The sequence below is a fragment of the Centropristis striata genome, chromosome 1 (genome assembly GCF_030273125.1).
Source record: "Centropristis striata isolate RG_2023a ecotype Rhode Island chromosome 1, C.striata_1.0, whole genome shotgun sequence".
In the NCBI taxonomy this organism is placed as follows: domain Eukaryota; kingdom Metazoa; phylum Chordata; class Actinopteri; order Perciformes; family Serranidae; genus Centropristis; species Centropristis striata.
The window spans coordinates 4079005-4106993 of NC_081517.1; the positions used below are offsets into that span (position 1 = coordinate 4079005).

At 38.2% G+C, this 27989-nt stretch overlaps 2 protein-coding genes across 2 annotated transcripts; both read right to left on the minus strand.

The window, feature by feature from the left end:
* Positions 1 to 1496: 1496 nt before the first annotated feature.
* On the minus strand, positions 1497 to 12499 carry rps15a (ribosomal protein S15a). The gene is made up of 5 exons (XM_059354889.1): positions 12349 to 12499; positions 4771 to 4908; positions 4429 to 4508; positions 4018 to 4103; positions 1497 to 1635 (listed from the first exon to the last, which is right to left on the minus strand). Exons 2-5 carry the CDS (start codon positions 4901 to 4903, stop codon positions 1542 to 1544), a joined length of 393 nt encoding a protein of 130 aa, XP_059210872.1. The 5' UTR covers positions 4904 to 4908; positions 12349 to 12499; the 3' UTR covers positions 1497 to 1541.
* A 3405-nt stretch (positions 12500 to 15904) lies between these two features.
* On the minus strand, positions 15905 to 27985 carry notum2 (notum pectinacetylesterase 2). Its single transcript, XM_059354659.1, has 12 exons — positions 27562 to 27985; positions 27038 to 27380; positions 26806 to 26858; positions 26120 to 26215; positions 25710 to 25770; positions 23544 to 23656; positions 23358 to 23460; positions 22799 to 22987; positions 21995 to 22095; positions 18844 to 18991; positions 17424 to 17471; positions 15905 to 16237 (listed from the first exon to the last, which is right to left on the minus strand). Exons 2-12 carry the CDS (start codon positions 27376 to 27378, stop codon positions 15934 to 15936), a joined length of 1557 nt encoding a protein of 518 aa, XP_059210642.1. The 5' UTR covers positions 27379 to 27380; positions 27562 to 27985; the 3' UTR covers positions 15905 to 15933.
* Positions 27986 to 27989: the final 4 nt, after the last annotated feature.

A 27989-nucleotide genomic window follows, 5' to 3' on the forward strand; every position in this document is an offset into this window, starting at 1 on the left:
TGTAATGGATCTATATAATGTGTTATTGCCACTATTTGAATTGAATTACTGACATAAACTTTTCTATGATATTCCAGTTTATTGAGATGCACCTGTTTATTGTCCAAGAAATGGTTGCAATAAACGATAAACAAATTTTATGTCTTTTTTGGTCATTTTGTTTCCTTTTTTTGGTCATTTTGTTTACTTTTTTGGGTGATCTGAACTGTGCGTGTGAGATTCTGTTCAGTGAGCGGGGGTCGCAGACAACGTGGATGTTAAATTGGGGGTCGTGACTCAAAAAGGTTGAGAACTACTGCTGAACCTGGTTGAACGATGATGATGTTGATGTTGGGGACCTATGTGGTTGACACTTCACCTGGAATTGCCTTCTGTTGCACTATTGTTTTGTTTTTAGATAGATATATTGAGGCTGTGATCTGTTGTATGTATTGTTTTATACACCTAGACTGCAAACAAATTGCCCAAGTTGGGACAAATAAACTGTACTTAAGACTTCAATATCAAAGCACTTTTCAAACCTTGATCCAAGTGTTTACTGGTTTCCAGCACCATAGCAACCCTGTCTTTATCTTTCCATAAAGTTATGTGAGGTTTGTTGGTGTTGTGAAGATCCGTTTGATCAAAAGGGTTTCACAGCAAAATTACATCAAAAAAAAAAAATCAGTCATTGCAGATTATGATACATTTTTTCAGTTGTGTCGTTTCCTGTGACATGTTTACATGTTGCCTGTGTATTTCTGGCGTGTTAAACCCTCAGGACTGGTTCACATTTTATGCACACTTGTACCACTTAGCGCATAAAATGCACTCCTAAAAAGCAAGCTATGAAAAAAATGCTACATTATATTCTTTCACTGTACTGATTTTCCGCCCTACATCTGACTTACTTTAATATCAAACACTAACCGATTTTTAAAATATTTTAACCATTTATATGCTACGATTCTGTCAAGATGCCAACATTTTTAAAGCTGTGGCTACAATCACAGCTGTGTAAATAACTTTTTGTAATGAGTTTGTCATGTCTCTCTAGATACCTGCATCTTTGTGATTCAAGATTTACTTTTTAATTTGAAGCCATGAGATCAAAAATTGCATTTTAATGGGCTTCAATGGTGCATTTTACAAGCTCAAAGTTCAGATTTGTTCGTGTATTTACAGTGTATTTTAGCCTTACTGCAAGAGCTGAGATGGAAAAAAGACCAAATAAAAATACCCAATCTTGTCAAAAAATCATGCTAAATGCATGAACACAGCCAAAACTAATAAATGAAGAGTGAAAAGCGTGTAAGTGCTCTCAGGGTTAAGGATCAAATGCTGTTACAGTTGTTGTGTTCTTATCTCATGACTTAAACATAGCAGCACCTTTATGTATTCTACAAGGATTTGTCTTGTCTAAAGGGCTGCTATTGAACCTCTGACAAAGGCTACACTCGTTGAAAAGCCATTTACTCTGCAGACACCTCTTTGTATGAAATAAGTCACAGCAGACGTCCAGCTTTCACCCCGTTGGTTTTTTATTTGCAGTTCTTTACACTTTAGAAAAAGAATCCAAGGATTTTGCCTCCTGTGTGTTTCCGTCTGGCCTCTTCGTGGTCCATGATGCCAGCTGAGGTGGTCAGCACAATGTATCTGTGGAAACAAAAAGGTCAGACTGTTAGCAGACGAATCCATCACACTGCTAGTGTTTCAGATAGGACAGGCAGTGTGTGATACACCATTCAACATCTTTCACATGGATCACAAATATTTACTCATCAAAACCTTAAAAAACAAACAGCAATCCAACAAATTTGATGCTCTTGACTCCAACTACACCTGCCACCTAAAAGATTTCACTCCCAGAATACCCTCATATTTAAACAGCTAATTAAACATGACTCCTTTTTATGAAGCATCAGCTTTTTATTACATTTTCCTAAAGTAATAACTCCAATGAAAACCTACTTTTATGACCTGCATTCCAATTAGTAACTCAACTGCAGAGGGAAAGATTTAGAGCATGCAGGGTTATACTCTTCAAGTATCACCTCATTCAGTGCAAATCAGACTGAAACTACAACTGTCACATACAGCTCTCACAGTCAGCTAACTCAGACTGCAGGCAGGTTGATTAAATGGTGTGCACAACAGACGGAGAAGCTTTTGGGTGTATGGCAGGACCAGCCAAGTCAAAAGTAACAAAACAAATAACCTGGTAACAATGCACCAAGCAACCAACCACTGCATTAACAACCATCTACAGCAACTGAGTCAATGAACACATCTGAGAAAACACATTTAGTATTTTTAACTTGCTAGTTTGCTTGGGAGAACATGCAAAAACTGGGTATAATGTCTGCTATACAGATATGCTGTAAGCATCAATGCAAGCTTCAACCTATCAACTGTTAAAACAAGAAAGGCTATTATAGCAAAGTACAGGAGCATCTCAATACATTAGAATATGATGGAAAAGTCCATTTCCAGTAGTTCAAGTTTCAGAGGCCAACATTTCCATATTAAACATACTTTTTAAAAATTGGTCTTTTGTAATATTACATCTTTTTGAGACACTGAATTTTAGGTCTTCATTAAATGTAAGCCATAATCACAATTAGAAGAAATTAAATAAATTAAGGCATGAAATGTCTCTCTGTGTGAAATGGATCTATATAATGTGTTATTTCCACTTTTTGGAATTGAATTACTGACATAAATAAACTTTCTATGATATTCTAATCTATTGAGATGCACCTGAAAAGGCCCGGAGGCCATCCATAATACAATCATCCACCAATAGTCCTTGTTGCACACAGTACTCCAAAGAAAAGGTTGTGTTGCTCAGCCAAAGGACATTTTCTCTTTAGAGAAACACAAACAGCAATTCAGTGTTCAGAGAAACAGAAGCCTTTTTAAAACAATCTAATTTAGGACATGGGTAAGTCAAAGTAACAGGATCTAGCCAACTTAAGTCTTTCTACGCCTGAACACCAGTTACTCAACACAAACTAACTTATATTCATGACAAATTAAATCAGGGTTCATTTATCTCACCCAGTGTCTGCAGTGCAGGAGTCCCTTACTGCAATTACAGAATAATGCACACGGCTTCCTAGAAATTCCTCCCATCACTGATACCAGTAACTTCTCAGTATTTAAACCACTACGCTTTGTTACATTACAAACAATTTTAAATGTACATCATATTGTGTTCTGGGTTTGTTATCTGGTAGTTGCAGGGTTTCTTCCCCCCAGGAAAACCTATAAATTTGACATATTTAAATATCTCCATCATAATGTCCGTGCACGTCTTCTGTGGAAAAGCATCAGTGAAATGATCGGCCGCAAGACAGCTGTTTGTTTTGCATTAAAGAGTTATATTATATCTCATTTGTTTCCTGACAAAATCCACACATAGAATCTAAAGTATTTGATTGATAGTCAACAGCAACACATTGTGCTGTTAGGCAGGTGTAAAGGTTTTAATTTGTGCTGCCACAGTTTCATGATGAAGTGTAAAACCAGGAGGGATCTGATCCCAGTGTGCCACCAGACTGGCTCTGAATGGCCAAGGCTGAGTTGAAGGCAGCCCTCGGCTCCAGTTGTGAATTTTACAGCAGCCCTCGCCACTTTCCATTCATCCCTGAGGCAATGTATTATACACCCTGTCAATCAATTGTTATTTCAAGTAGAATTTTTCCCTTTAACCCACAACACTGGAGTCCTCCAGGACACATGGCCCAGTAGCCCTGATTGGGATTCTGAGCACAAAATAGTCATCAAAACTACCTTCAAATCTCTTGAATGAAAAACCAAATGAACCAATTTTCCAAAGCCACCGCACAGGACAAGAGAGGAAAAGCAAACATCCCAACAGGCAGGTTGAGAATGAAACCATGCCTCTGCAATAACCAACTGATCAAGAGTGGGACTGAAGACAATTTGTTTTAAATCTATATTCTCCTTTCCAGAGAACTCAGCGCCACATCACTTCACCATTTAGTTTTAAATGTGGGTGTATGTGATTCTCACCCAAACTGTCTTGAGGGCAGCAGGTTGTTCTGCCACTTCTCCAGGTCCTTGAGCTGGAGGTCGAAACGTGGACTAATCACCCCACACTGAAAGGAAAAAAATGCTGGTTAACACTCCACAGTCACACAAAGTAAAAGCAGGAACTTAAACTGAAGGTTAAATATAATAACTATTTGAGTTGTCTCTATACATCTTCTCCAACTGAAGACTATTGCATTTATCACTTTACAAACAAAAATCAAAGCACCCCAAACCGCTACAAAAGTTTAAACATATATACAGGTTGTAGAGTAATTCATAACACGTTAACCCTAACGCCAATTTAAACATTTATTTGACATTTCTCTAAAATGGTCTTAAAAGCAAGTGGTCTAATGGGAACTACAGAGCTGGTCAACAAAGAGACTTTACCTTGTTCAGCCTGCCTGTGAGATTGACGACGATTTTTCCGGCTCGGTGGTCATCAATGATCTCAAACTCACCAATGTAACCTGCAGGTACAAAAATAAGGAACAACATTAAGTTAAAGACTCACTTAAAACCCATTAGCTTTTGGCCTGGAGAGCCATGCGTCTCAGGTTTGCCATTACATGCCAACATGTATACCAACTATACACTTTCAAAACACACATAATCTTAAAGCTTTACAACACACATGACTAGACCAAGGCACTGCCAGTCACATGGCCATATTAGCCTCCCATTTCATGATACCAAAAGTCCACTCAGTCACATCACAGAACATCTACTCACCGTGCTTCATCATGACGGTTAGGAAGCGCACAATAACCTTGGAGCAAGGCCTGAGGAGGACCTGGCGTTTCCCACGCTTCTCAGCATTGTTGATGCATTTCAGAGCATCTGCGAGAACGTTCATGCGCACCATGATGCCTGCAGACACAAGGAGATAAACATTTTTTAGTTAGTTTAGCTCAGGGTATCACAAATTAAACTCCTAAAATTTCACATACAGCGATGGGCCTGTTTCCCCCCCAAACCACTTCATTACAATCAACACTCTAGTATGGAGAGGAGACCTAGGCTATCACAAGTTGATGCCCCCCATTCACCTATAGCTCTTCTTTAACCCTCTGGAGTCCATCTATTTATTGAAAATACACGTTTTAATTAGAGTAATAAATGTATATATATGTAGACAAGCTGAGAAAGCCAGTTGAAAGTGCAATCATAGGAGCTTTCACAGTGTGCCACTTATGTTTCTAGACCATTTTTAAAATGGGAATTTTCTTTCTACAATGAAAACTATTACCATTTTTAATTTACATGCAAATAGACTGTTTTTTAGCTGCTGTTTGTGTGAATAAATGGTAAAATAAAAAAAAAGTACATTTCCATAGAAACTGGAGTCTTGTTTGTATTTTCAGTTCCTGGCAGCTTTATACTTTGTTAATTAAAATAAAAAAATCTGACTGATAGACAAGTTTGTGTGGAGAAAAATGAGCCATACATGTGATATAAAGGACAGACTGAAAGATGCTAAACAGAGACAGAAATTAATACATAGCAAGTTGACAAATTTGAACCAAAATCTCCTGGACTTCAGAGGTTTAAAAGTGAGGACCCGCGGCTTCCGGGTTGATGGCTGACTGAGCGGACGCGTGGAGGAGAGCTCCCGAGTAAAGTTCATTTAACTTTTGAAGTTTCGCCTATAAAGTGAACATATTCGTACGACAACGACCTTCTCAGGTTAATTATACACTAGAAATGTCGGAAGGAAGCAGAAAGGAGAGGCCGGCGACTAGAAGTACCGAGGCGGCTACAGCGGCGGAGCAACAGCAGCTAACGTTAGCCACGTTGGTAACTGAACTCGAGAAATCCCGGAGTAACATCACGGAAGCACTAAAAGCAGCGCTCTTACCGATTCAGACAACACTAGAAGCCGTCAAACACCAGGTGGAATCGTTTGAGGCTCGTTTTACCGAGGCGGAGGGCGCACTCTCAGACCACAGTGACCGGATAACCGCGCTGGAAACGTCTGTAGACGAACTACAATCCACCGTGCTGGACCTTGCTAAGGAAAATGAAGGATTAAAAGATAAACTGGATGGATATGAAAACAGGCAAAGGCGTATGAACCTGAGGGTCCTCGGTATCCCTGAGGACAGCGAGCGGGGACAGTGCCCCCTGAAATTTATGTCCGAGCTTCTGGTGAAAGTGTTGAACGACAAAAGCTTCACAAAACCTCCGGAGCTGGAGAGATGTCACAGAGCTCTGACGGCCAAGCCGGGCCCCGATGCGCGCCCCCGCCCGTTCATCCTATGCTTTCATCGCTACCGGGAGAGGGAACGGGTGCTCCAGCTAGCGATACAGAAACGTCAACTCTTCCACGAGGGTAAGAAAATTCTTATTTTCCCGGACTTTAGTGCCCGGCTGGTGGCCAAGCGCACTGCCTATAAGAAGGTGAAGGCACAGCTGTACGAGAGGGGGATCAAGTTCAGCCTACGGTACCCTGCGACGCTCATGGTGTACTTCAATGGATCCCGACACTCATTCAACAGTGCTGGGGCTGCGGAGGCATTTTTCAACCAACATCTCGGCCCAGATGTCGGAACCCGGTCCAACTCTAACCGTTGAAGGCATGGACTGATCTTCCATCCACAGGGGATCGATCTCGGATGGATTTTCACCCAGCGACCTACTATCAGTCAGCGGTCTCTTCCTGTTACCATAACGAACGATTACCATGGCAACGGAACACCGTAAGAGCCTTACTCTTTGAATTGACCTCTCTACGGTATGTAACTGTAATGTACAGGACCATTTAAGTTTGCGTATAACATTGGCAGCTCTTAGTTCACTGCATTTTATTTATTTATGTTTTTGTTCCTCACTGGCAGACTTTTCTTTCTTTTTTTAATATGGACAATACAATAAGTGCCTCATTTTCAGAACTGATTTTAAAGAAATTCATTTACTGTGGGAGTCTTTCTGCCTATGTGTTTTTACTTTATTTGTGCATTACTTAACTCCCTTTCCTGGAAAGGCACCCTAATAAGCAATATTATTTTGGTTTAATATGTTATTGACACCTCGGCTTTTCATTTCGTTATGTTTTATGCTGTGGCTCGCTGGGTATTTCCTGGTTGAATAATTGCTATATTTTCTTTCTTTTTTATGATGACCAGTTATCTCTCATAAGAACTCCAGACAGTCAGTGGTTGTCTTCTGGTCGGCAGTCCTCACTGCATCGCCATGTCTCCTTATTATTTGAATAGCTAAATAACTGAGATGGGAGGAGACAGGGATATACTCTGTTTGAGATTTAAGAAGTTACTTTTTGCTTTCAAATCCCATTTCCAACCTTATTTCATTCCGTTAATTTTACACTATTTTATTTCAGTGTAATATATTGATTTTGGCGTTATACGTTTGAAATTAATACTCGGGAGCTCTACCAGGTAGGGTAGATAGCTCAAGGTGGTTACAAGGAAGTTATGTGTATATCACAGAAGGGAGGGGGGGGTGGGGGAACACACAGGGATGTTATACAAATCACATATCAGGATTACATTCCATTCTGATCAGAGGTCATCTGGATGGCTAATTACATTGTACTATCCCTTAATGTTAGGGGATTAAACTCACCATTTAAGCGCTCGAAAGTTCTAGAATTATTAAAAAGAAAGAATGTCGATGTAGCACTCCTGTCTGAGACTCATCTAAAACCACCTGATGTCCGTCGTATGCAGAACAAACACTACAGAATGGTTGCATCCTCGGGGGATGGATCCAAGACCAAGGGGGTCATGATCCTCATGAAACGTAAACTAAATCTGGCAATTGAGAAAATAAGTTCTAATAATTCAGGGAGACTGGCCTTTTGTGGAGTTTCTATCCAAGGGAAGAAAGTAGCCTTCGCAAGTATATATGCGCCTACAACCTTTGACCCAGCTTTTTTTCCGTGGTTAACTAAAGAGTTACTGTGTCTTTTTAATTACTCACTTATTGTAGGATCAGACATGAATACATTTTTTGATTGTAATCTCGATAGATCTAATCCATCCATTACGCACTCACAAACTTTATCCTCTGATGCTTTAAAAAACTTTGTTAAGGACATAAACTTGGTGGATATCTGGAGGGTTCAAAATCCTACGGCTAGAGATTATACATACTTTTCCCCTTGTCATAAAATGTTTTCAAGGATAGACTATATCTTAGCCACACCAAACCTGATCCCATCTGTAGACAAGGTTGTATTCCTACCTCGTATTGTTTCTGATCATAATGCAATACTAACCTTATTTAATCTTGAATTTCTACAAGGTACTTCATCCAGATGGAGATTTAATACAACTCTTCTCAAAAATGAAAAATATCTCTTACAAGTTAAAACCAAATTAGTAGAATTTATTAATATCAACAAAGGTTCAGTCTCAGATAACGCAATGGTATGGTCAGCGATCAAAGGCTTTCTACGTCACAATGCGATTGGTTTCTCATCGTATCTCCGAAAATGTAAATTGCAAAAGATTTCCCAATTAGAACAGACTTGCAGTAACTTAGAGAGAGAGCTCAAGGACAACTATAGTAATGAGGTGGAAACTAAGCTTAAATCAGTGAAAACAGAACTAGATGATATACTTAGGCAGCGGGTTGAATTTTTGATGCACACCACCAAACATAGATATTACACTGATAGCAGTAAACCAAGTCGTCTCCTTGCTTTAACTTTGAAACGGCAAGAAAACCAATTTATTATTCCATCTATTAACTGCCCAGTAAAGGGATTGGTTACTAAAACCGCTGATATTAATAAGACATTTAAGTCATTTTTCGAGAACCTGTACTCCTCAGAGGACAGACTTTCTCCGGAATTATTCGACTCATTCTTTGACAAGCTGAATTTACCCACGCTATCTGACAATGAATCTAAGGAATTGGATGCCCCAATAACTTTAGATGAACTATGCACAGCAGTTAAATTTACCAATAGGGGGCGCTCCCCAGGAATTGATGGGATCCCTGCCGAACTATATTTAGAACTATGGAATATTATAGGTCCGATATGGTTAGACACTATTAATTCAGCTATAAGTAAGGGCTATTTTCACAAAGATCTTAACACAGCGCTCATTTCAGTGCTTCTTAAGCCTGGCAAGGACCCCCAGAATTGTGCAAGTTACCGCCCTATTTCACTAATAAATGCAGATATCAAAATTTACTCCAAAGTTATTGCTATGCGTCTGGACAAAGTCTCGGGGAAGTTAATCAATCCGGACCAAACCGGTTTCCTGAAAGGACGGTTGGCATCAGACAATGTCCGCCGGCTTTTACATATCATCGCTGATGCCAAAAAGACAGGCTTACCAGGTGGTCTCCTATTTCTCGATGCGGAAAAAGCGTTTGATCGCTTGGAATGGGGATATCTGTGGAAAGTCTTGGAAAAATTCAAATTCGGTCCAAATTTCATTAAAATGATTCAAGTTTTATATTCTAATCCTTCTGCTAGGGTTGCTACCGCTGGGCAGCTTTCTGATCTTTTTAGTATAGGTCGTGGTTCTAGACAGGGGTGCCCGGCATCTCCCGCTATTTTCAATCTATCACTTGAACCTTTAGCCCAATACATACGACAAAGCACACTAGTTGCTCCAATTCAAATAGGGTCCACATCACATTCCATTTCAATGTATGCTGACGACACACTTGTTTACCTCTCCAACATACAACATTCCCTCCCAAATGTGCTGAAAATCATAGAACACTTTGGTGCACTTTCTGGCTATAAGATTAACTACTCCAAGTCGATCCTACTATTGCTGAACACAGATCTGCAGAAATTGAAAATCCAATCCCGCATACCGGTGGCTCAAAAGGCAGTATATTTAGGTATAGAAATTAGTCCATGTGTCCAGGCAATAGCGAAAAATAATTATTCGTCCATTTTAAAGAAAGTTGAGGATGACCTTGAAAGATGGACAGCACTCCCCTCATCAACGCCAGCTCGGGTAGCTACAATCAAAATGAACGTGCTTCCACGCATAAACTTTATAAGCTCTATGCTTCCTTTGCCAACCCCAGCTGGGTTTTGGCAGAAACTTGACTCAAAGCTTAGAAAGTTCATTTGGAATGGAAAGAAGCCTCGCATCAAATGGTCAACATTACAGCGAGACAAACCCCAGGGTGGATGGGCTTGCCCAAACTTTAAATTATATCATTGGGCGTTCGTGCTGCGTTCCTTGAAACAATGGTTTGATGCAGATGTAGCTTCACCCTGGAAGACACTAGAACAGGAGCTGGTCCATCCTTTAAGACTGAAAGATGTAGCTTTCTCTGGATTTAAACATAAGAAATGTTATTTTCAATTTGGTCCAATAGTATCATACGTAATACAAACTATGATGAATGTAGAGAAATATATGGGTTTTAAATCAAAATGGCACAAACACTCCCCTATTTGGTATAACACCAATTTATTGACAGGTGGCGAACCATTCATTTCACAATTATGGGCTCAGCATGGTATCTGGACATTAGGGGATATCTCGGGCCAAAACACAATTTCGGATTTTCCTAATCTAATGTCCCAATTCGGTATCTCAAGAAGCTCACAGTTCCTTTATTTTAGAGTAAGGTCAGCTCTTAATTCTCTCAAGGTTCCTTGGGGGGCTGAATTGAGGACTCATCCTTTAATATCTCTGATAGAGAAAGCTCCCCAAAAGAAAACTGTCTCTTATATTTATAACAATCTCCAGTCATACACTCCTGCAGAATCCCCCGAACGCAGATCTTGGGAGGCAGATATACATCTAGGAACAGAGTCCATTGATTGGGATACTGTGTGGGAAAATGTCTTTCGGTCATCTAAAAACCCAAATCACCAATTAATCCACTACAAAATTTGTCACAGGACCTATTTAACACCACGTAAAAGACATATGATGGGTTTAGCTCCCAATCCTGACTGTACCTTCTGTAATCAGGGTGTTGTGGGTACATTGATGCATGTCCTGTGGGAGTGTCCAGATGTGCAAAGGTTCTGGGTTAAAGTAGTGTATAAGGTGTCTGCTCTGTTGGGGAGGAAACTCCCGCTGGAACCAGCTTTTCTTCTCTTAAACGATGACTCCAGGTTTAAGATTGCTGGGGTAGAGCGTAAACTCTGGTTGGCTGGCTTGACTGCAGCAAAAAAAATCATAGTTTTAAGGTGGCTTCCACCACACCAGTTATCAATAACACATTGGTTACAAGCTCTCCTTGAGGTGATCTACCTGGAGTGGTCATCAGCTCGCATTAATGGTTCTAAGCAACAAACACTGGAAATGTGGAAAAAAGCTGCAGAGGATGTTAAAAAATTGCTGTCATGACCTCTGAGGCTCACTTGTAACGCTGTGTGTTTGTAATCCTGTATCTGACTTTATCCTATCTGATTATTTTGATTTTGTTTTTGTAAGCATGTCTCTGTACAACTGTGTGTTCCGTGGGGAAGGGGAGGGTATGGGGGGTGTTCTGTGTATTTCATAGGGGGGATGGTGTGGAGGGGAGAGGGAGTCTCCCTTGGGGAGGGGGATGTAGAAGGGAGGGATGGGTGGGGGTGTTCTATGTGTTCTATGTATGTTCGATTCATGTGTTTTTTTTTTTTGTTTAATGTTTAAAATCAATAAAAAGTTGATTACAAAAGTGAGGACCCGGATGATAACCTCGTACGCCGCAACTACTAATTAAATACGAAGGTACAAAAGGTGAAACATTATAATAAACATGTTATGTCCAGTTAGCAAAGCCTGGCTAGCCACAATGATATCACGACGCTACATTTCTGACAGACAATTAGCAACTTAGCCAACATTAGCAAGTAACTTTGGGTTACTACTGTTGTGATAGCAGCCGAATTTTACTCGCAGTAGAGTAAAACGCAGTAAAACGCAGAGACTTGCATTACAGCATGGTCCTTCATGAGCACAGAGCAGCTAGCTAGCTAGCCTCCTGTTAGCTGACTACATTATCACAGCTCGTCCCATCACTTCAACACAATTGGGACCGAAGTCTCGACCACGTACAAGTTTTATTAACACACGCATATCAACAGACAGCTTAGCGGGATTATTGGTTTTAGGGTGAAGAAGTATTTTTGGTTAACAGTTATCAAGGCGCCTTGAACGCACCGTTTCCCAGGGCCGAGCAGCAGAGGCACCGCCGGATCAACTTTATAGCCTAATTGTGTTTAACTCGTCTTACCAATCGACGCGATAATCGGCCCAAATCATTAATATGTACCTTCTCTTCAAGATGATCACATAAATGGACAATTTAACACTCAGATGCTTTAGATACTTAGAAGATTGAAGGTGACAGTGAAAAAAGGCATCTTACCGGTTCTGCAATATGGCGGAAAGAGGAAGTAGAAAAGAACGGCGGTGCATTATGGGAAGAAATCCAAGACTCTTTCAAGTGAAGATGACCCACACCAACACGAAACTGTATGTTTTCGATGAATTACGTACTGTACTTTCTCTTTGCCGATATAAAAACGACGAATGTATTTGCACACTTACCAAGTTTTCCGTTATGTGTCTTAAAGTTGTTGTTTCCAACAAGTTGTTGTATTATAATGACCTGGTTAGTTTGATTTGATCTGAAGGGTTTTATTACATATATAAAATATAGGCACACATAATCTGCATTTCTATTTCAAATTTTCCGAAAAGGTTATTCTATGCAAAATTATATAAATAAAAAACTCTAATTCTGCAACCAGCTGCAAAATTCAAAATTAAATTGTCTACCTGCAACGTCTTCAGTACGTGTGTCAAATCTAAAGCAGCGCCACCCAGTGGTGAGGATGAATGATTACATGCATCCATACCTATCCATTCTTATGCATTTCCTTGGCCATAACTGTTAACCAGTTACCATTCAAGGTCCTTTTTTTTGGAGAATTGGTGGTTGTGTTTAGGGGGAGATAGCAGGTCAACAATAAATGCCACATAGAAGCAGTGACATCATCTGAAAGTTATGAACCTCCAAGTACAATATTTGCCTCCAAATGTGGTGGAGTAGAAGTGAAAAGTTAGATTAAATGGAAATACTTACTTTACTTTCCACCACTGGTAATAGATTTTGTCATTTTATTTAAGTACTAAGCAGCTTGTGTTGGTGTTGAGTAATTAACATTCCCTCTTTATTCTGCATTAAATTACTCAAAATACATTGAGAATTAGTATCTAGATGTTAGTCTTTAGATTGATTGAGTATGTATGTCCCTGTGGACTCTGCCCGGCCATTTCAGTCTGAAAGAAAACTAGGTCAGAGGGCAGAGACAAAGGACGTGTCTCACCCGTCTTCTCTCTGCACCTCCTCACTAGATCAAGAGAATGCAAACAAACAGAATCAGAGGAACCAATAAAAAGTAGAGTCCATGTTGTCAGAGCCAATTTGTACCTTTATTTGCTGTTCCAACATGAGCAACACCTCAGTCTGATACTTGTAACAAGCAGGTACAATTCTTGTCAAATCCTTATTACAGTTATTACAGCAACTACAATCGATGAAAATAGAACATAGGGCTGGGCGATATATATCGATTTAAAAGATATATCTTATATGGAATTAGACCATATCGCATATATCGATATCAGTTTTTTTTCTTTCTTTATACATATATAAATGCTGCCCTTACTAGGGTTTGTCATATTCAGTTCTTTTGTAATGTTCGTTATTATTTTCTCATTCAAATATATTTCTTTCAGGAAAAAACTGTTGTTATACAGTATTTATGTTCACTTAAATAAACGGTTTTAATAAAACCACTTGTGAAATGTCATATTTTACTGATTTTGACTGCATTTGCTCTCACTTTGTGATAAAAATATCAGGATATATATCATATATCGATATTCAGCCTAAATATATCGGGATATGACTTTAGGTCCATATCGCCCAGCCCTAATAGAACATACAGTAACATCTGTAAATGCCTTGCTAAACATGCATGACATTATGAAAGAAGCACGAGTTAAAGGATTGTAATACATAGTCTGTATTATGTCGATGTATGTCACTAGATATAGATTATCCTCATAACTGAGTGGTGAATAACACAGCATTGTTGTTTTTTCTATTTATCGCACACTTCACATGTCAAATAGATAAACTCCTACTGGTCTACACCGAAAACTATCAATAACTCATCACACTTTTTTCTTACATGCACATAAAATATGTAAATATATATATTATGTACTATATATATAAGTTAGCAGAGCATCAGGAGCTAGACTAAAACTAAGTCACAAAAATCACAATCAGTGTCTTTGGAACTGTGTGTGCAAAAAAAGTGGTATTTTATTACGTTTGAATCAGAATACTTGAAATTTGACACATGATGAGTAATTGCTATTGCATGAAAAGTATGACTGTTAGTAGAAAGAGCATACATAAATCTTTCTTTAAAGCTAATTTAAAGTCTTACAACTACATCATATGGTGTGCAAATGTTTCTGTTTTATGAGCCGGAGCTTCTATTGGTTAAAAGTACTCAACTCTACTGCTATGAAGTTTGATTTTCATGTGATCAGGATAAATGTGTGTTGTACGTAGGGTTGTCAACAGTATCGATACTCAAGAAAGTATCAATACTAAAACGTTGTATCCGGATACGATACTCATTTTCAAAATTATCGATACCTAGCCAAGGAATGAACACTTAAGTTATTTTTTTAATCAAGCTTGCCTAATATTGTGCACAGCATACAACCTCAAAATATTGTCCTAATTGTTATTGTTTATTGTATTTTTTTTTTTTTGCACTACCTCAGACCTGAAGCTTGTTATCATAGTTGCAGTTTCTTTTTGCACATCTGTTTTTTTTATTATAAATATTTAACCTGGGGTTCTGTTCATTTTTACATGTTGCATTTTTCTTGTCAATAAAAATACACTACCGGTCAAAAGTTTTAGAACACCCCAATTTTTCCAGTTTTCTATTGAAATTCAAGCAGTTCAAGTCAAATGAACAGCTTGAAAGGGTACAAAGGTAAGTGGTGAACTGCCAGAGGTAAATAAAAAAAGGTAAGCTTAACCAAAACTGAAAAATAATGTACATTTCAGAATTATACAAGTAGGCCTTTTTCAGGGAACAAGAAATGGGTTAACAACTTAACTCTATGGAGTCTTGGGCTATTTTGTCCATTTTTTAATTCTTTTCATGTCCTTGTTAGTCATTTTGTGTCTTTTTTTGTCATTTTGTGTCTTTTTTTTAGTCATTTTGTGTCTTTTGGTGTCTTTTTTGTCATTTTGTGTCTTTTTTTGGTAATTTTGTGTCTTTTTTAGTCCTTTAGTCTAACATAAAATGTGATTTTGAATCTTTTTTTTACTTTCAAAACACTATCATGCTCAATAAAGAATTTTAAATGTTGCAAATGTGCATTAATTTCAGAGTACACTGAGACATTAAACTGCATCATTTTCAATTAAATTCTGGAAAAGTTGGTGTGTTCTAAAATTTTTGACCAGTAGTGTATGTCTCTTAAATTTTGGGGTCTTTGTTTTTATCCTTGTGGTATCGAGTATCGAATATTTTCCTGAGTATCGGTATCGAGTTGAATATTTTGAGTACGGTGACAACCCTAGTTGTAGGTGGTGCAGTATGTCCGGCCATCTGCTTAAACTCAAAGCTCTTCATCCAGTACAACTGAAACCCCTCTGATTAAAAGCTCTTTCCTCTAGTTTCCAGTAGAGGGACAGTCAAACCACTCAGACCCAGACGCAGTGACACACCCACCTGTCGAGTCACCAATTTAACAGACACATGAAGCATAATGGAATGCTGAGCAGCACAAGACGTAGTAACCAGACTTCTGTACTATTTCTATGGTTACATTAAAATTTCAACACAATCTTTCCTCTCTGAAGCCTTTTCTCAGGGCGATCTCTTAACTTGCTGTCTACTTTTACACTTTAGCCACCATTGCTGCCCACGCTGGCCAGAGAAGCTGCATCCCCCTGGGGGTCCAGGCCCAGCTTCTGGAGGTCAAGGCCCATGGCTACCAGCATCTGGAGCAGGGTGAGCTCCTGCTGGGTGGCCTGGTCCACCAAGGCTGGGCAGGTGGGGTTGCACTGGGGGCTCTGGCAGGTGTCCACCAGGTGGTAAGGACAGCCTTTGGCGGGGGTTCTGTTGTTGCGGGTTGCCTCCAGACTCCGGTCCCAGCACTGCAGGGACCGTGGCAGAGACGTGCCTCGGACCTGGAAACTCATCCAGTTGCTAGAAGATCAACAAGACAGGAGAGTTGGAAATGAGAAATACACTACTGGTCAAAAGTTTTAGAACACCCCAATTTTTCCAGTTTTTTATTGAAATTCAAGCAGTTCAAGTCAAATGAACAGCTTGAAAGGGTACAAAGGTAAGTGGTGAACTGCCAGAGGTAAATAAAAAAAGGTAAGCTTAACCAAAACTGAAAAATAATGTACATTTCAGAATTATACAAGTAGGCCTTTTTCAGGGAACAAGAAATGGGTTTACAACTTAACTCTATGGAGTCTTGGGCTATTTTGTCCATTTTTTAATTCTTTTCATGTCTTTGTAAGTCATTTTGTGTCTTTTTTTTTGGTCATTTTGTGTCCTTTTTTTGTAATTTTGTGTCTTTTGGTGTCTTTTTTTGTCATTTTGTGTCGTTTTTTAGTCCTTTATTCCAACATAAAATGTGATTTTGAATCTTTTTTTTACTTTCAAAACACTATCATGCTCAATAAAGAATTGAATTAAAGAAAGAATTAAATGTTGCAAATGTGCATTAATTTCAGAGTACACTGAGTTTGTCATTTTGTGTCTTTTTTTGGTCATTTTGTGTCTTTTCTTGGTCATTTTGTGTCTTTTTTGATAATTTTGTGGTCAATTTGTGTCTTTTTTGGTCCTTTTGTTTCCTTTTTTCGTCATTTTGTGTCTTTTCTTTGTCATTTTGTGTCTTTTTTTAGTCATTTTGTCTTTTTTTGGTCATCTTGTGTCTTTTTTTGTCATTTTGTGTCTTTTTTTGTCATTTTGTCTTTTTTTTGGTCATTTTGTTTCTTTTCTGCGTCATTTTGTGTCTTTTTGGTCATTTTGTGTCTTTTTGTGTCTTTTTGTGGTCATTTTGTTTGTTTTTTGTATGATCTGAACTGTGCGCGTGAGATTGTGTTCAGTGAGTGGGGGTCGCGGACAACATGCATGTTAAATTGGGGGTCGCGACTCAAAAAGGTTGAGAACTACTGTTCTAGGGGTACAGAGGGGTTAGGGAAAGTGTGAGATGGCATTTGGTGACATGAAGAATGTGACATGATGAACGAGGGAACAAAAACAGCAGCATGAGCTCAGTAGGTAGAGATGATGCGGGTTGAGGCGAGAATAAAGAGAGCGGTGGAAGGCGTGAAAGTGCATTACTGTACCACAGCAGGTGTCAAGTATCCATTCTTACCTTTTAGTAATCAGTGTGTGGGAGAGGCACGACGGAGCAAACACAGCCCTGAGAAACAAAAGAATAAAAGCATCTTATACACTGTAACAGATCGCTGTAAGAAAACAGCCAAATTATGACAGTAACATACTGTTTTCCATTAAAAAGGTATTATCCTGTAGAAAACAATGCATTCTGGGCAATATTTGTAGGTATCTTGCCGTTTACCATAAAATATATGATATATATACATATGATATTTTCCAAGTCTCTTCTTGTCCACATTTTTATGGCTGTATATAAACTTAATTCAGTACACTGTTAAACCCAACTTGTTGTTTCAACTTAAATATTTGAGTGTCGATGCTGCAAAATAATTTTATGTCAAGACAACAAAGAAAACGGAGTTAACTGAATGAATCTTGCTATTTGACTCAATATTTTAGGTTAAAATGACTTTTTGCACAAACCTTTCTTGTATTGAAAAGGAAAAATTAGTCATAATGACAAACAAGCAAAATTGGGTTTTACAGTGTATATGGTATATTAAAATTACTGAGGTTACAGTGAAGACAGCGCTTAATTTGTAGCAATTGGCTTTCAGACAGTAATATGCTCTATTACCAAAAAAATGACTGTATTGTATACTGCAACAATATTGCAACAAGCTTCAGCACTATACTGTGTTTTACTATTAAAAAATCAATGAAATGCAGGATTTACTGTAATTCAGTATGTGGTTTTATCACAGTAACATACACTGTAAGACTTTGCTGTAAATTTACAGTCAAATTCTAACAGTAACTTGCTGTATTATGATTGTACAGTATATTGTTGTGAAAACAATGCATTGTGGGAGTTTTCATGATTGCTCAGGCATTCCAACGGTCAAAATTATATATTTTTTTTCAGGAATTTACTGTTTTCAGCTGAGCATGTCAGGAAAATAAATTCATTATTTTCGAAAAGAAGACAAGTTTTATTTTATTTATTTTTTGTCTGGGCTAAAATAATCACAGTGTGTTGTTTTTTCCAGCAATCCTAATATAGAGTTTAAATGGATTAGTTGTAACATAATTTAGAGTTAAACATTTAAATGTCATGCTATTTTTTTTTCTGCGTTACGAGACAGTTTGTCAGTAAACTGACCTGTATTTCTATAATACAGTAGAGGTACTGTAAATTTTACAGTAAATTTTACAGTAACTTACTGGCGAAACTGCTGCCAGTAATTTACTGTAATTTTACAGTAAAAAGTTTTACAGTGTACTATAAAGTAAATAACAGTAGAGGAACTGTACAATTAACAGTAGAATGCTGCAACCCTGCTGCCAGTATTTTACTGTTAATTTACAAGACAATTGTTTACAGTGTATTTGAGCCACCAGGTCCATATTGTTATCACATTGTGCCTCTTTCAAACAGGTTTTTAGCAGCTTACGTGACGTCTGTCAGGGAGTTCTTGAGCTCCCTGCCGAGGTTCTGTATGTACTGCCACTGCTCCGCGGACAGACTCTGTCCTCCCATGTAGATGTTCTCCACCCTCAGCTGCTCCTCATCAAACAGCCACTGCACCACAAACAGAGGAGCTACAAGGGAAACAAAGACTCCAATCAATATATTTATCCCATAAGAAGCCAGACCCAGTAATCCTCAAAGGAACATTATGGGGGATATGCCATAGAGCAGTAGTTCTCAACCTTTTTGAGTCGCGACCCCCAATTTAACATGCATGTTGTCAGCGACCCCTGCTCACTGAACAGACACAAAATGACCAAGAAAAGAAAACAAAATGACCAAAAAAGACACAAAATGACCAAAAAAGACACAAAATGACCAAAAAAAAGACACAAAATGACCAAAAAAGAAACAAAATGACCAAAAAAAGACACAAATTGACCACCAAATGATCAAAAAAGACACAAAATCACCAAAAATCTGTCAAAGATCTGTGATGTGACATATACGATACATTGGGCGTTCATGGTATTTATGTTTATGATATTTCTTATTTTAAAATTAAAAACACTAGACACATTTTCTGTTTACAGAAACACAAATCTGCCTTTTTCTTTGCATCTCCACAACATATATCAAAAATGGGACATTAATAGTGTTTTTTAACAATAAATTATTTGTCATATTTTTTTTAAGTAGGCTAACAAAATTAGAATCAATCAATAATAAATAAAAACAAATAACTATTTGCCTTTTTGTTTGCATCTCCATAACATATATCAAAATTGTGACTTTAATTTGTTCAAGAAATGTGGTCAGAACAAGTTAAATGCAATACAGGACATCCTATTAATGGATTAGAATTGTTAAATGGGTTTAAATTTAGCCTAGTAACAAAAAATAAGCTTTTTGAAATTAGCTAGTTTTTCACATTTTTGTTTCCAGTCACAGCCACATTTTGGAGAACTCACTCAGAGAGTATACGTCACTTAGGGATTTAATGAGTTAATGTGAAGCATAAAGCTGAATATGGGAGATTCTAGAAGATTTAAAGCAGAGGTGTCAAACTCTGGCCCGCGAGGAAATACCAAATGACAACCAGAGCTGGCCCGCCGGTATTATACAGCGCAAATAATACTACAAATCCCAGAATGCTCTGCTGGTGTTTTGGCTTGAACACAGTAGATCAGTGTGGAGCAAACTGAGCAACAATTAAAGTTGTCTTTATGCACTTTTTCTTGCTAGTCCAAGGCTTGAATGGTTGCACATTCATTGAAGGATATTATTATTAGTCATTTGGTTTATTATTGTTATTTTATTCCCACATTCACATTTAGCCTGTGGAAAAAGATTACTGTTACATTGAAATTTAAAGAAGGCCGCATATAAAATACGATTTTTATTTAAATTTTATTCAAGAAATGAATGCCATTGATGTGTTTGTTTGTTTTATTTGATATTCGATTTTGCATGTTTGCAATATTAAGTTATATCAAGCTTTGCTTGTTCCATTTCGTTTGAACTTGTTTAGGTCCATTTTTTCAACAAATATCAATGTTGGCCCGCGACTTTGTCCAAGTTTTAAATTTTGGCCCATTGTGTATTTGAGTTTGACACCCCTGATTTAAAGTGTCAGTTACACGGGTGTCACCATAGGTTCTTATGGGTTATATTAAAATGGGACTGATGACTATGTGCAATGTGCAGAGAACTGTTACCCAACTGCAGTTCCCCTCAGCTCCATGCAGCTTTACAGCTTGTTTCTGCTCATTCTTTCGATTCACTGTTTGCAGTTTTACTGTTTTTAGCACAAAAGTGTCTGATAGTGTCTTCACACCAAACTTGAAGTGATGTTTTTTTTAATTACGGACCACAATTGCATACAAAGTCAATGCAAAAACATGAAAAGATGTAAATTTGAAGCAAGCACTGGGAAAGCTGTGCCAAACTGAGTTGTTTGATCTACTACCAGCTGTCCAGGAACTGGGAAACTGACATTTTGCCAACTATGCCCACCGCTAAAGTTAAAGCATCTTTCAAAATCAATCACCAACACTGGACATTGGCATTATTTGCATTTTAAGCTCCTGAGTAAATTAAACGCCTCTCATATTTCAGCACACATTACTATTCAACAGTGGTGAAATGTAACTAAGTACATTTACTCAAGTACTGTACTTAAGTATAATTTTGAGGTTCTTGTACTCTACTTGAGTATTTACATTTTATGTAACTTTATACTTCTACTCCACTAAATTTAGAGGCAAATATTGTACTTTTTACTCCACTACATTTATCTGACAGCTTTAGTTGCTTTTCAAGTCGAGATTTAACATAAAACATGATACATTTAATGTGATTTGACATTTTTTTAATTAAACATCATAACTGGATATTTTGTAATGCAAACGAGCCCTATTTTTTTTTTTTACAAAATTAAAGCACTTCTTACATAAATGCATCAATACAAATAATGTAATATGTTTAGTACAATATAAAACAATCTGAGTGGGTTAATTCTGCATAACGAGAACTGAACTTTTGATACTTTAAGTACATTTTGATGCTGATACTTTTGTACTTTTACTTCAGTAAGTTTTGAATACAGGACTTTTAATTGTAGTGGAGTAATTTCACAGTGTGGTATTAGTACTTTTACTGTAGTAAAGGATCTGAATACTTAGTGGGTTGAATATGTCAATCTGGAACAGACAGAAGTACTGTAAGGATGACCCTGTAATGCTGTTTTGTACTGTAACATTGTACTATGTTTTATTGGGTCTAATGATTAGTTTGTATTACTTATATTCCATTTCGAAACTCCATGGTGGATAATTTCTTTTTCTTTTTTCTATTTGCTCTTTTACATGTCTACCTTTCCCAGTTTGTTCAAAGTTCTCAAATGTAATACGTTTAACTTTCTGTATCTTGTTTCTTGTTTTGTAAACAAAAAACCTTGACTGTGAGTGGCAGAAATACTATTGTATATTGTCTGAAAGTAAGCACTGTATGATAATGCTCTCACAAAAGAAAAAGAAAAATGTAAAAAAAAAAAAAAAAGGACCTGAATACTTCTTCCACCACTGCTATTCAAACAAGTCAGATGTGTAGCATGCTAAGCAGCTAGTACTCACAGGTCAAGGTAGAGTAGAGTTTGTGGCCAAAAAAGCACTGCCACTCCTCTCCTTTCTTATAGAGCTGCTGACATCTGTCAGGCACAACTCCATTCCACAGCCTGAAAAAACAACACAAACTGTCAATACACACACACACATCTATTGCTCAGTCTATATTGTATGGCAAAACAGAGATCATTTCAAATTCTGCATTCGGCCTACAACATAAAACTGTATATAAGCTGAGCAGTGGTGGAAAGTAACTAAGTACATTTACTCAAGTACTGTACTTAAGTTCAATTTTGAGGTACTTGTACTTTACTTGAGTATTTCCATTTTACGTCACTTTATACTTCTACTTCACTGCATTTTAAAGTAAGTATTGTACTTTTTACTCCACTAGATTTAGCTGACAGCCTTAGTTGCTTTTGTCATGAAAATCATGATATATTTATAGTGATAAGATGTTTTTTTTTTTTTTTATTAAACCTCATAAAAGGATATTAAGTAGTTAAAATGAGCCTGGAGGAAATTATAATGCTGCTTATATAAATGCATCAGTACAAATAATTAAATAATATATTTAGAACATATAAAACAGTCTGAGTGGGTCCACTCTGCATAAGAAATACTTCTACTTTTGACACTTTAAGTACATTTTGATGCTGATACTTTTGTACTTTTAACTCCAGTAAGTTTTAAATGCAGGACTTTTACTTGTAGTGAAGTAATATTGCAGTGTGGTATTAGTACTTTTACTTAAGTAAGAGATCTGAATACTTTTTCCACCACTGAAGCTGAGTGAAGAATGCATGACTTTACCTGAGTCCGATCTTGATAGCATCCTCAGGTGAGCAGGAAATAGTCTCGGGGCAGTTGGGTGATCTCTGCTGTTTACTCTCTAGAAACCATCCAGAGTCCACGAGGCCTCGAACCTGAGCCTCCGCACCGAGCTGCTCCAGCTGACTGGCGACCCTTTCAATGTTCAGCAAAACACCTGTTCCTCCAGCGCTGCAGGGGAGCCAAGAAAATCAATAAATAGTTTGGCTTTGAGAGCGCCATTTCAGTTAAGGGCAAAATGACAGCGCATGGCAGCTACTCGCATTCACACAGTGGATCCTGTTTTAGGACTTGGGGGGAGTCCCAGCAAACCATGTTGCTAACCTGGGAGGAATGTTCACCATTACAGGGCAAGGCCCTTTAATAGACATTATGTCATTGTTCACACTTGACTGTAAACATCTTGATTGTTGACAAGAGGATGCCCCCAGAATAGAGCTCCTCTGGTTTAATGTTAGACATGGAGATGGTCCAGATGATGCAGGCTCTTGTCCAAAAACTGTGACAGCATCGGAGCACCGGGGCGATAAAACAAACTCACCTCGTGCCAGACAGCATGACAACCTTGGCCAGCTTGATTCCTTTGGGGATGAGGTCTTTGATGACCTCGCGGATGATCAGGGATCCCATGAAGGTGTACTCAGCTGATAACAGATACACACATGGAATGACTGGGAGCACCACATTAAACAGGGGGAAAAATCCTAAAGAATCTAAAGAGATTTACTTGAATTTGTAGTTCTTTCTCTCTCTTTTTCTCTGCCCTGTCGTAGCCTTGGAGGAGGGGTCGGGGCGGGCCCAGTGCCACTCCATACATCACTGGAACAGTACGGGATGAAACTGCAGATAAAGACACAATCATATTTATTAGACCAGTAGTTCTCAACCTTTTTGAGTCGCGACCCCCAATTTAACATGCATGTTGTCCGCGACCCCCGCTCACTGAACAGAAAATCACAGGCACAGTTCAGATCACACAAACTCAGTTGATACAACAAATTTAGGACAAATAATGAAGCACAAAATGACCCAAAAAAGAAACAAAATGACCAAAAAAAGGAAGCAAAGTGACCAAAAAAGACACAAATTGATCAAAAAAAGACACAAATTGACCAAAAAAGAAACAAAATAACCAAAAAAGACACAAAATGACCAAAAAAGAAACAAAATGACCAAAAAAGACACAAAATGACCAAAAAAGAAACACTAAATGACCAAGTAAAGACACAAAATTACCAAAAAAGACAAAAAAAAAGATACAAAATGACCAAAAAAGACACAAAATGACAAAAAAAGATACAAAATGACCAAAAAGACACAAAATGACCAAAAAAAGACATTAAATGACCAAAAAGACTAAAAACATTAACACATGAACACTTTAACACAGTGGAGACAGAGCTGACTTCCAAAATGATTTGGCGACCCCCAGAAATCATCTCGCGACCCCAATTGGGGTCCCGACCCCAAGGTTGAGAATAGCTGTATTAGACAACAGCTTGAGGCCATTCAACAAACTCTACCTCTCCTCCAAGAAAGTCAACTCTTCTTTCATATAGCAGAAATTGTCAGACCTTATTAGCCACTATAAGCTACTGGTTATATGAAATCAAGTGAGGCTGAAGCAGAAAAAAGGTTTAGTTTACTTGGTAAGAGTGCATTTCTTGCCATGAGGAAAACTGTGTTTAAAGTGTTTAAATGTGCTTATCAATATATTTATAGAGCTTCAAGAATCAAGTTGAACTAGCTAGCTAAGAGGAGTTAGCCTAATGTCTAAAGGTTTTCTTCCTCATAATTGTATAATGTAACCTAGGACACTCAAAATGATAAACCCAATAAGAATCTGCATTTCCCCTCAAAGTCCTGTCCTCCTTAGTAACTGTTGCAAGGTTGGATAAGCATGACAGAAACAAACATGGCGACTGGTTGCATGTAGCCAGATGCTGTGATGTGTTAGATATCGTCAGAGAGTTTCTGGGCTTGGGCAAAAAACGAAGGAGAGTTAGCATTGATAATAATCTTATTTATGCTAAATATGTCAGCAATCAACTTATCTGTTCTTTTTCAGAACATTTTAACGTTTCCACAAAAAATTATGAGGAAGCAAACCTTTAGGCTAACTCTTCTTAGCTAGCAAGTTAGCAAGCTAGTTAGCTAGCATTTTTCTAAAGTTAACTTAAGATGCGACTATAAACCATGTAGTCATGGAAAATGAATAATAGACCACCCTTTTTCTCTAATTTCTTGTTCATTTTCATGCCTGGTACAACTAAAGGTACATTTGTTTGGAAAAATATAATTACAACAACCTTTTTCCATGGTTTTCTTGATAATGATTTTGGTTATTATCAAGAAAAACATGGAAATGTCTAGATATCAGCTCTTAAATAAAACTCTTATGAGCTATTTTTGTTGTTATCATTATATTTGTGCAAACAAATGTGCCTTTAATTGTACCAGACATTAAAATGAACAAGAAATTAGATAAAACAAGGGTGGTCTAATAATTTTTTGGCATGGTCAAGGTTTTGAGTGTCAAGTCTTTGAAGTATCTTCATAGTTTGGTTTTGAAGCTTGAGCTTAGCACATAGCGTATCAAAGTATAACAGAAAAGGAGAGAGTTGACTGAGGTTCTACACAAACCCATTGTGCACTACCTGCCCAGCATCAAGGTGCTGAAAAATCAAGATGGGCAGCTTTAAGTAAAAAAAAAAAAAAAAGAAGAAAAGCCGGCACAAATCATATTTTAATTTCTACAGAATTGTGTATGTAACTTTATCATGGCCAACGAGGATTGGGAGAATTCCCTGTGTGACAAACGCTTACCAATAAGGATTGTCTATATGTGACACCAAGTCACAATAAAACACATTGGAAAAACACAGCTACTTACACAATGTTTGCATTATGCCAGTGTGGGTTTTCCTCTGCTTGAGAAGACAATATTCCAGTTCCTGCAAATACAGTAATCAGAGATCAAACAGATGTCCTTTTTTTCTCACTAAAGATGACATAAAAGTACATTTTCTTTCACTCATACATTATACTGTACCTAAGTAAAAATTCTTGAGTAAAAGAAAAACACATCATATACGCACAATGAATATTTTTACTTCTGATACTTCAGGTAAATTTGCTGAAAATGCTGACATACTTTCACTTAATTCATGTAGTTTCACAGTTTTGTATTAGTACTTTTACTTAAGTAAAGGATCTGAGTACTTTCTCCACCACTGCATAAAAACAAGCAGCGCCATGGGAACATGTATGATGTGCATTTTAAAACATGGCCGTTTGACCTACCTCTTTTTGTTTGGGGCCACCCCGATGAGCTCATTAGTCGGGGTATATTTTGGTACCTGGAATCACAGGTCTCTTTGCTGTGGCAGCACCAGCCACCTAAAAATAATGGAGACTAATATTAGACATTCACATCAGGCACAGCATGGGAGACCCTTGTTAGCCCGTCATAGAGGCCCGTGAGGAATGGAGAGGGAAAGGAATGCACCTGTTGCCTGGTCTGCTAACAAGACTGTATGTTCACTCTGAGTTGGACAAAAAAGATGAACAAATTATTTTATTTGGAAACTGTCACCATGTGATTTGTTGATTCACTTTCAGCTTATGCAACGTGGTTTGACATATATAGGGGGAGAAAATCTGACTTGATTCAATTTACCAAAACTGAATGATTAGACCCTACTGATCAGAATTATACACTCATAAAGCATGTTAAAGAAAGTCCAGGTAAAATGGCATGCACAACTCTCCTAAACTTTCAGAATACACACATAAATCAAGTTTGAGGATAACCCACATAAATGTCCCCCATCCTAAGTCTATCAAAGTGACAGGAAGCCACCAAAAAAGGAAAAACACAAGATGACGGGAGAAGATGACATCCCCATCAAAATTCCAATGGGGGCGTCACGCCAAAACAAGCTGACCTTTGGGGACCAAATTAACCAGTTGGGTTTTTAAATACTCACCTTCCAGAAATAACAGCCATCGGCGGCTTCCTCTGAACTCCTTTAGGTAAAACCTGTAGAACCACAAATAAACAGGAATGAGGAGATGGTGGAGCCATGTATGGACACACTCATGCTCAATGTAGCTCCTAAAATCATGATATTCATCTGCAAAACAGGCAGCAAATGGCAACAATCTCAAAATTTAAGAGTTTCTGGAAAAAAGTGAGAGAAATTGAGTCTTCAAACTCACCCAGCTGCTGTTCCATCATTGCATGTAACTTGGGTGTTCTTGAGGAAGTGCAGCCTCATTTCATCTGTCTGTTGTGCAGCAGCTCGAGCTCCTGCAGCACCCTCCCGGCCTGCTTCAGCTGTGCCTCCGGTGCCTCTAGAGCTTCCAGTGCCTCGAGTGTTTCCAGTGTTTTCAGTGCTTTCAGGAGTCCGATCATTCACAGGTGGAGACTGGCTAACATCACCTCCTTGGTTCCCACCAGACTTCTTGGTGGACTTGCCACTAGCTTTAGCATTACGGTTGTTCTGACACCAGATGCCTCCAAGCAAAAGCAAGAAAGCAATCTTGCCTAGTATGTTCATATCTGAAGCAAAATAAGAGAAACAGATACATGCAAAGCATAATTACTCACTTAAAATCTGGCTTATGCATGCACATGCAAAACATCAAAACCCACTGAACCAGATCTTCCTCGTCTTCTAATCTAACCGTCCTTAACTTGTTTAAATTAAATCCACTTCTCAACCTGGGTATTTACTACTTACTCTCCGAGAATCACTTCTGAAGATTGTTGCTGAGGCACCCCAGGGGTCAGGCAGATAACCGGTGCTGCTGAGGAGGGAGTAAGAAGTTCAGAGCGCAGTGACCAGGTGTGAGAGGAGGATGCCAGTCATGAGGAGTGATGAAGCCTTGACCAGGTTTTGATGAAGCCTGCAAATCAGCAGTGAGCTTTATAGTGCCACCATATGGATCAGATTTCCTCCCATTTTCCCTTGCAGCTCCAGCCAGGCCCTGAGATAAACTGCTGACGACACACCGCGAGGGGAGGTACTGGACGGCCAGTGGCGAGGAGAAAAGATAACACACGCGTCTCTTCGACATATTTCAAGTCTTTGCACACACCCACCACTTAGCTCTCTCCCATCTGACCATGGCTCAAGAACAAGCTCTCCTTCCCCCTATCGTCGCTCTT

Excerpts from the sequence above, each read along its gene's own strand:
- notum2 (XM_059354659.1), bottom strand. The coding sequence starts at position 27,378 with ATGAACATACTAGGCAAGATTGCTTTCTTGCTTTTGCTTGGAGGCATC. Across the intron at positions 26,216-26,805 it reads ATGGCTGTTATTTCTGGAAG|GTGGCTGGTGCTGCCACAGC; the intron begins GTGAGTATTTAA and ends CATTATTTTTAG. Across the intron at positions 18,992-21,994 it reads ACTCTACTCTACCTTGACCT|CTCCTCTGTTTGTGGTGCAG; the intron begins GTGAGTACTAGC and ends TTTCCCTTGTAG.
- rps15a (XM_059354889.1), bottom strand. The coding sequence starts at position 4,903 with ATGGTGCGCATGAACGTTCTCGCAGATGCTCTGAAATGCATCAACAAT. Across the intron at positions 4,509-4,770 it reads AACCGTCATGATGAAGCACG|GTTACATTGGTGAGTTTGAG; the intron begins GTGAGTAGATGT and ends TTGTACCTGCAG. Across the intron at positions 4,104-4,428 it reads TCACAGGCAGGCTGAACAAG|TGTGGGGTGATTAGTCCACG; the intron begins GTAAAGTCTCTT and ends TTTTCCTTTCAG.